General features: G+C 39.3%; 1 protein-coding gene across 7 annotated transcripts in view; it reads left to right on the top strand.

Moving 5' to 3' along the window:
- Positions 1–4726, top strand: part of LOC113826924 (calcium/calmodulin-dependent protein kinase type II alpha chain) — a 92448-nt gene extending 87722 nt beyond the window's left edge. For all 7 annotated transcript variants that reach the window (XM_070118234.1, XM_070118237.1, XM_070118235.1 and 4 more), the window contains 2 exons: positions 729–843; positions 953–4726. In XM_070118234.1, the coding sequence (XP_069974335.1) occupies positions 729–843; positions 953–1082 (245 nt within the window). In that variant the 3' untranslated portion in view covers positions 1083–4726. The remainder of the gene's footprint in view (positions 1–728; positions 844–952) is intronic.
- Positions 4727–10000: the final 5274 nt, after the last annotated feature.

Here is a 10000-nt window from a genome sequence, read left to right as displayed (position 1 = left end):
TTGAAAATCATTTTATTCAGTACTAGTGTGTCATACATGTTTGTGGTTTTGTGAAATGAATATTGTCTATATCAAATTTGAAGGAATTTTAAGATGAATATATTTTAAAAGTAGAACTGCATGGACTATAATAAGACCAAGGGAATTCTACATTTATAGAGAGAATATATGCTTAAGAAAAGGAATAACCTGTGAAACAGAGGCTGCACAGTGTATTACATTTGAATATACACCGCAAGTGCTTTAGAATTAAGTTTTGCTTTCATAGATAAGAGCTTCTTAGTTTAAGAAATCTGAAATAAAAAGCATAGAAAGCAGTTAAACAAGCAGTGGAAATGAACCTTCATGTAAGTGCCATCCTTATCACAAGCTTGACAACCCAAATGGATCACAAAGGTCATACTGTGCTGTCACAAGGCAGGGTCAGAATGGTGTGTCTGCATCTTGATGTGATTGTCTGCAGTAACTGACCTCTGCAGGCTTCCTAAGTTATTGAGGCTTTCAGGAGAGTTGGTGGGGCAAACTTGGAAAGGGAATCAGATGGAATGTTATTGGAGGTACAAGAATCGATTAAACAAGACAGCTGTCAATTTCATATTTATTTTAAATTAATTTTTGCAATATAGGTCCCAAATTTAAACATTTACCGATATAGATGATCTGAATTTGAAATGCTAACAACATACAGTAGTGCATTTTTTAACATGCCCTAATCTCCCCTTTTGCAGTGCTTGGGAAGAACTGTAAAGCAGTAAATACAATGATCCTCAGTCCCCACGTGCACCTCCTGGGTGAAGATGCAGCCTGCATTGCATACATCCGCCTCACCCAGTACATGGACAAGTAAGTCTCAGATTTAAAACCTCAAACCAAATAACCAAAGCTAAGGTCAATGAGTTCATTATATGTGTTATTTTAGCCTTCTTGCTCACCTACGCCCCCTCTCCTTCAGGCAAGGGCAAGCCCACACACAACAGAGCGAGGAGACACGAGTGTGGCAGCGCCGTGACAACAAGTGGCAGTGTATGCACTTCCATCGTTCAGGGTCCCCCTCATCCCCCTTTGCATTGGGCACCAAGTAAAAGTGGAGGATGACTAGGGGTATAGCTTACCCTGGTCAGATGTGCCGGAACTGATTGGTTGTTGGTTCAGCCACTGTGGAACGTCATGGGTTAGAAACAAGTCATTAACATCCCTATTATTCAGGACTCATGATAGCCATCCATCCCTTAATGACCAAAGTGCTGTGAGACCTGAAATAGTACTGACTAAATTGTTGGGTTATACTGTTTCAAGATGAGGAAAGACGTGTCTGTTTTAACCCTGCATGTTCTGCAGATTGTCAACCTTGAGCCTAGTCTTTTAGGCGCAGGTTGGTATTTGATTATGCCAGATTAAAAAGGATTTCTCGATGGTTGCCTATATTTTGAAGATTGAATGTTCCCATTGTACTGTTGCTACCAAGTATATTATTAGATGTGTGGCATAATTTTAGATTTTAAACAAACTCTCTTTGTTGGACAATTCTTCAGTGATATGTGCACAATTCATGGCTCATGAAGTTTTTCTGATGCTAGATAGAGAAATTAATATGTTACTGAGAATATTATTATAGGAATGCATTTCTTCTAAGCATCTTACATCTGCCTAATATACAGAGTCAGTTCTTGTAAGCCACAACCATTTCTGAATAGTTAGTTCCATTAACTATAAAGACAGCAAAAGATTATTTGTTGATATACTTACCGAGTGAATGCCAATGATGAGTGACGAACTGAGGGCATCAGTCTCGGAGCTCCATCACCGTCTCCTTCCCACATGTGTTGTATCAACAACTGCTTCATTCATCTGCTGCTGCAGGACATCTTGGCTAAATGATCAAAATCCTCAAGCTTGAACTTAATGGACAAAAACTGAACAGTATATGCATATAGGATGTGTCATTAGTGGATTGTGTGTGTGTGTGTGTGTGTGTGTGTGTGTGTGTGTGTGTGTGTGTGTGTGTGTGTGTGTGTGTGTGTGTGTGTGTGTGTGTGTGTCGGCAGCATTTGCATTCGCATGTGCGTGTGTTTGTAGCGAGTGCCTGTGCCTCTGTGCATGTGTTCGAGAGGGACCGTACTATTTGAGAAAAGAGAGGATGGCAGAATGAGCACACATTACCATAACATTTGAGGGTGTCGTTGGAAGCTTGAGAAAAATGAGTACCATGGTTGATATGGCTGGTTATGCATGAATACAAAATCACACATACATAAACACACCAGCACATACACAACAATATGAATACATATACACCTGTATACAAGAATACATCCAAACAAGTATACATACAAATATATAGAGTACTACTATATGTATGAGTTTATCCTGCCAAAATCATTTTTGATATATGAACTGTCTTATAATGATGTGCATAGGGGTATGTAGAATATGCTCAGTGTTACAATGATATTAAATTATGTATGAAATTGTTGTCCTCTAAAGTCTGTGTTGTGGATTTTGGTTGTTTTTCCAAATTAACTTGTAACTGGGAGACTGCTCTACTCTCTCCCCCCTTCAGACTTAAAGCACCGTGATAGAAAGTCATGTATGAGTACTTCTGCTTATTTTCAAGTACCTATCCAAGAATATTGCCTAATGCATTTCATATATGCTTATCAATGTGGGACATAGTGCAAGTTTGAAGTGTGTAATTTCTTGAAATCATATGATATACAGTAAAGAGGATTCTCAGAGGTGTACCCACCTATCTTTTCATATTTATACTTAGTCGCTTGGTGAACCATACCTGTGACTGAGAGGTGAAACTACATGTGTATGTCCTGGTGCTTACTGGTGTGTGACAATGCGGCCGGCCCACGCAGGCCAAATGACCCGTGTGCATCTAGTCATTTGCTTTGCCCTCAATTTTTCTTAGGTTCATTTTTTGCAGACGGTCAAAGATAAACTATAGTTCCAAGTCATTTATGTGGTTTGTTTGAATTTGTATATTTGTAACAATAAGCCTTTTCAGAAGTTTGAGAGAAAGTTTGATATCTTTGTAGATTTCCATACAATAGGTAAATTTTGTGTGCATCGCCTCAACTCTCTGGTGCCGTGAACTTGTTGTTGCAGCTTGACAGGAATGTAATATATTTATATTCACATTTTTTGAAGAAATTTATCCAATTCGATATAAGATATCGTTTTATCGCTAAGTGTCTTATTACGTAAATTAAATAAACCCTTATGCAGTTACCAGGCCTCAGTTTAGTGTACTTTTTGCATTAGGACCGCCAGATAAATTTGAACCAAGCAGGGCACCTAGATTTAATTAATTTTCCTGTTGGACAAGAAGCCCCATGTTATGTAAGATAACCACACTTTAGGAGAAAAAAACACAGCACTCAGGAACAGCTGGTCCCTCAAGGAGATCTTCACACTGTAACACAAGCTGTTTGAAAGACTCCAGGTTCACAGAGCAATCGTTGACATCTTGGATCAGGTCCTAGCTCCTAGACGGAGAATGCTTAACAAGTCACTCCCCAACTTTTTAGGGCCTCGCTCCTTTGTACAGACCATGGTTCCTGGACTGCTGCGCATCGTGCATGTTACTGTAAGCAGAATCCTTTTGGTGTCTTCTCATGTTCAACAATGTCCTATCATCAGTGCCATTGCCACTGTTACTTCTGTGGCTGCGACCACTGCCGTACGTCGGTGGCAGAGGGCAAGTGAGCACGTCACCCCATTCAGGCAGGGTAAAAGGTGGAGTGAGTGGACCACCTCCCTGCCAACATATGCTTGTGATTGGTCCTTTTTTGTGCCAGGTTGTGTGATTTTGCTCAAGTATTGAATGGTAACTAAATTGTATGAGGGCAAAAATGGTGTACTAGAACTATTCTTACTCAATATTTGGGCATAAATGATATGAGCGCAAGTTATGGTACTATAACGGTGTACAAGAATTATCACTACTTTTTATTAAATGTCATATTTGATGGTTTCAATAAAAGTATGTTGTATTGTTGCCTGCGGTTTTCTGTAACATTTTCCACCCCTGCCTTTTCCTAAGCCTGCTTCTCAAGTATTTATCTCTTAGATTGTAAGACATGAGATTTTTTTCATGGTAGGTAGGAGTTTCGTTGTTTGATCATTCATGAGCTTTGTGAAAGGCAGGCTTGTATGGCCTCAGAAAGCATGAGGTTGAAGGGTAACCCCACAAGTGGTCGTCCTCAATTTACCAGGACTTTTACCAAACCTCTTAGCAGACACTTGAGTCATACTAAAGTTTAAATTGTAAAGAAAGTTGCAGTTGCCTATCAGATGATTGGAACAGAGTTTATACTAATGTGAATGAGTTGTAAGATATATATGTATATATATCTCAATTGAAGGCTAAGAATTTGGACCTTTTTAAGTGGATATACTCATGGGACGGGACATGGCTGCTGGCTACCCTCCGGCTGCAATTTCTTAATTTTTCATATAGATTTTTTGACTTAAGATGAGCTATTTTAAGACATTAACAAGATCACATGTGTTGTGTAGTCAATGTATTCAGACAAAGAATGTTCAATTCCATCGAATTTCCTAGAATATATTATCACAATTGGATTTTCCCAAGTATTTGATTGCAATTATAAATTTAAAACAAGCTGTTCTGTGTGTCATTTGTGCTTTATCATTTCCCTATGAAATTCAGACAAAATAAGAAACTTTCATGGAAATAAAGTCTCCTGGAAATGTTTTTCTTGTGTTATTCGTGTTCCTGATGTGAGTGTGTGAATGTTCAAGATCTTGGAGAGGAATAACAAAAATGCACGTATATTATATATAGCTTTAGAGATTTACTGAAAGAATATAATATCGTTCTAAATTTTGGTATTTCAATGATATAGACGGAAAACAGGTTGAATCTGCATATACCTTAGATCTGGCAAAAAGTTCTAAAATACAGCAACTGAACGTAACTGAATATCTAACAATAATAAAACAAATATATTAAAGACAGTATTTCATTCGACGAAGGAAGTAATCTACTCATTTCTGAGGGCGTAAATCCACATGAAAAATAATTCGATGTTCATGAAAGGCATCCAGCCCCAACTTCGCCTGCTGAAATTTTCCTGTTGGAAACGCGATGGGTTCTCACGGTTAGCAATTTTAGGGTTGTAAAGGCGACCAAACTCAAAAAATATTTCTGTGGAATGCTCGTAATTTCCTCCCTTTCCTCTCTCGACAAAAGTAATTCTGAGATAATTGTTTGTCTAAATCTTTTATTTTGCTGATAATTCATAAATATCATAAACGTCACAAGACGAAAACTAAATGTTTTTTTTTTTTTTTTAATAAACTAATTCCCGTAACATTCTAGTGAATATATATATATATATATATATATATATATATATATATATATATATATATATATATATATATACACACACAAAACCCCAGAAATGACTGGAATGAGAAGTCTATTGGCTCCCAAAGGTTTGGGTCTCGTCACGGTGCTTTTCTCAGATGCCGAGGCTCGCCATTACCCAGACGGTCAGATTAGTGCTTGCCTTGGTCTCGTAAATATCTCGATGGAACTGGGTTGAAGTAACGTGTCGCTTCACAGATACTTTTTAAGATGCCGATGTCTGCGATGGCTGGTTCCCAAGATCGGCCCATCCAGGTTAGTTGATGTAAAACAGGGTTGTCACACTCCTTTACCCCAGGGAGTGCATATCATCTTAGTATACAGTATGTGGGCCAGATAATCATGAGAAGACCAAACCACATCTTATTAAGGCAGTATTAAGGCCATGTGATTGACGTAAAAGCGTAGGAAGCCATCTGACTCACTACAAAAAAACACAGTATAAAAAACCCTGCAAGAGTGTAAGTGATAATCTTAAAAGACAAAGAACTGACTTGATTAATCATGTAAAACGGCCGGCTATAAGACTGAAATAGCACATGTGCTGCGGACCGCACTTAGGAACATGGCGGGCCGCGTGTTTGACACCCGTTATAGGTTATCAAAAGACACAGGGAACTGCACAAGTATATACACCTTCCTGAATGCAGAATATGAAAACTGAGAATCCAAACACACCCTCCTCATACTACAACTTCAACAAATGGAAAGGAGATTGATTCCATCTAGACCCCATCTACCAGCACGCATAAGGATAGAGGACTGTAATTGATCTGGTAATATATTGCTTTCCTTCCGATTGTGGAATAATGATATTAAAAGCAGGAAAAAGAATAGGCAACAAAAATGATAATTAAAAACAAAGTTGAAAGGTGACCGTCATAGAATATTTGCATACGAAGAGTGTATGTATAAATATTCCAACACTATGATAATTTCTCTTGATTAACATTTTCTGTCATCACTTGACGTCGTGCCATTATCAGCCAAAGCTGCGCAGAAAGACCGAATTACAAAACATTGAAACTTTGCCACGTCACTGGACCGGATATTGTACATCGAGAAAAAACTTTCATGTATCATTTGTGAGATGGCAAGAGTCATTTTGACAATGGTTCTTGTTTCCTCTAAAGGACCGCAAACTAACTGGTTTCACTAATTAAATCATTCGAGCAGCGATTTGCCCTTGCGTTACTGACTTACTGCATGGATTCGCAGGTTCACGCAGTCGTTTCTATAAATAAACGCAAAAAGGCAGAATGCCGCAAGGGATCCCAACTTCGCTCGCGGCAGCTATTATCAACCGAACAACTCCCATTTCCTTTTCCTTGAGACACGCGTGCATTCACACAGTCCGCACATGCAACAGAGATACAAACCATTACAGAGAGAGCAATTTACAAAACTCAGATAATTGAAATAGTATATAGCGAATAGAGAAAAAGAAATCCGACCCCTTTGTATAAGCTGGGGCGGCTTACCTCGAAACCCTCGATCCTTTTCCAAGAGTCAGAGGATAACTGCGGCGTCTGCACGGGGAGATACAACCCGAAATGTGTGTGTGTGTGCGTGTGTGTGCAAGTATGAGTGTGTGAAGGGGGTGGTGGGGTATATATTTCATTTATTAAGGCATTTGCGTTTTGAAATAATTCAATTATTTCCACATCTAAAATTACCTATGAAATAAAAAAAATGTACAGAAATTCAAACTATGCCACTGAATACGTTGCTTCCGGAATTCGGTGAGGATAATGATTTTTATATTAACTCCGGTCTGCCTAAGCAATGTTTCGTGTTGAAATTCCTTGTGCTTCTTACGAATAACTCGAGTGACAGGCACATCGTGGTAAATGAGACGCACAGTTAGCGAGGAGCCAAGGCAAGAGCCCAAGACACCAAATAATATTGGCAAAACGAAACAATTCCAGTTCTCGTCTTCTTCTTCTTCCCCTTTCTCTTCCTTTTCTTCTTCTTTCTTTCTCTTCTTCTCATTATTCTCTCCTCTTCATTATATTTTTTCATTATCATCATTCTTATTCTCTCCGCATTTCTCTATTTCTTAATGACTTAATACTTTACATATAGCAAAACACACTTGCGAATTATTCCAAGAACCCATGCGAACAACACAGGGGCTGCAACACCACCACCACGCAACACCAGTTTCTTTTTTTAATGCTTAGTCATCGCCTCCGCCTTAAAGCTGAAGACCTCGATGGAGAGCTTCGTGCGTCAGTGTTCAAGCACGTGGTTGGTCAGCCGGCAAGGGGTCGCCTGTACCGCTGGAGTCATGCTGCTGGTGGAATAAAGCCTGCGGGTGCTGTAGGATGGTTACAGGATTCTCAAGGCAGAGGTTTAGGATTTCTTGATTTTCGTTGGTTGGTTTGGATTCGCCCGTTGATGGTAATATGGAAATAGGTGGATAAGTTTGTGGAATTGGGTTCAGCGGGTTAAGGATTCTCTGAGAGCTAGTTAGAAAACGTCCTTGTATAAGAATCCAGCCAGAAAATCGTGGAGGACTTTGGGAAAACAAGATACGACGGTCGAGTTGGATAGAAGGGAACAAGGGTAGGAATCCTTGTTAAGGGACAAGGACAAAGTTAAACGATATATTAACTTAGAATCACCAAGTCTGTACAATAATTTTCACTAGAGTTAGGAAAGTTTCAATCTCTTACACCAAGACCCAAGCGTGGCATTTCCAGGCATGACCCTCTAGCCTTCAGATTTACGATAGGATTTAGATAAAATGAATATAACACATTTATTAAATTGACAATTCTCTTGTAATTAGTGGAAATGAAACTCGTGTATCGTACTAAAAGATAGAGGACCTAAGAACAAACATAAACAAAACTGATTATTGTGCCACAACAATACTAACCGCGAATGGAAGCAAGTGTGATGATTTTACCTGTTTTTTTTTTATATATGAGCCTTTCTAGACGTACCAGATCTCGTGGCCCTTGATCATGATTCAGGTTTGTAACATGTATTTCTGAATACGTAACGAAAACTCCTATCCACTCAAACGTATTCAATTTAGATTAGATTTAGATTTTCACAATGAGATTCATTAAGTAATATAGCCTAATTTCGCCTGCTCATAATAGAGGACGGTAATTAACGACAGCGAACGAGATTAAGCAGATAATTAAACAGCAGACTTTCCTAAAATTAAGATTCCAACTTGAATCATAAACTGATTTTCATCTTATCTAATATCCTTTGCCTGCGTGTAAATTCCGTTTTCTGAGAAACCTTAATTGCATTCTAAGGGCGGGAAGGCATGCGAGCATTTTTTTCCTTTTTTATATCTTTGCGTGTGTATTTAATGTCTATTTTACAAGCGCTTGATATTCTAATCACTTGAATGAGTATCTGAAACCTGCTTATATTTGTTCCTTTCAAGACCATCACAAATAACAGTTAATAACGGTAAATATTTCACAGAACCGTCATCCATAATACAAACTGATACACAATTGAACAATGATAAAGAAATAAATGAGCCACCACTCCCTGTGATCCAGAAAGGATTCAAATTTAAATTCAGAACAGACACACACGGAACCTGCAGCATCGGAGACTCAGGAGGTGGGAAACGGAGCGCGTGCAAAACGTCTAAGGAAAACAGGAGGACGGAAGCGGGTTTCCAATATCTGTAAACATGTGTTGGGTGACTCAGTGCAGATGCAAGTTGGTTCCTACTCAGCGCGCATAATATATTTTCATTCTTAGCGCAACAGTTGCAAAGTGAGCTGTGTTTATCTGATGACTTTTTTTGGGGTAAGGATACGGTAAGAGGCTTCCGTGCATGCAAGGATACCTACACAAAGATTACTTTAATGCGGGAAAATGTGTATCAGATAATCCATGGAAAACGAAGTTGGTTTTATGATATCGACAAAATTGTTCCGATAATTTTCTATACATTTTTCTAGCTTATTCTTGAAACTCTTAAAACAAGGGCGAACGGTTTTTAAGGATGATGTATGGATAAACTTTGTTCATTACGAGCCACCGCTTGAATAACCGTCAGTGAGATCGTCCATATCTATTTGATCTATTATCTGGCATGAGCCATTGGAGTAAATCTGTGATCTTTACCGAAAGTTACTATTTACCTTGATACATGACACACCATATCTTATCTTTCTGCCTTCTAGAATCCGTTGGGCATTGGCCTTCCCCAATCTGCGCCCCCTCGGTAAGGTACGATTTGCATCAAAGGGAGAAAAAGGGGCTTACCACGCTGGCCCAGGCGGGTTGGTAGGGGTCCTTGCAGTCGCCTTTTACGGCACGCGGCGCCATACGTTGGAAGTATTATTTTCATCCCTCCCCCCCCCTACCCACAGGGAATCTCTCTCTTAGGCTACCACTCCCCTCTGCTCTCTTTCCAGCCCCCATCCTTTCCCTCTCTTAGTCACCACCCCCTTACCCTCCTTTAATTTCCCTCCCTTCCCTCCTATCCCTCTCTTAATTACCCCCCCCCCCCTTTTACCCTCCCTTCTTTGAGAAGAGTAAGTGCCATGTTACTGTTCATGTCTAGTAACAAGACACTTTTAACAATTTCTTCCTCGGTTTCCCCGTCAT

The sequence above is a fragment of the Penaeus vannamei genome, chromosome 41, assembly GCF_042767895.1.
Source record: "Penaeus vannamei isolate JL-2024 chromosome 41, ASM4276789v1, whole genome shotgun sequence".
NCBI lineage: Eukaryota > Metazoa > Arthropoda > Malacostraca > Decapoda > Penaeidae > Penaeus > Penaeus vannamei.
This window is presented reverse-complemented; position numbering and strand designations above follow the sequence as displayed.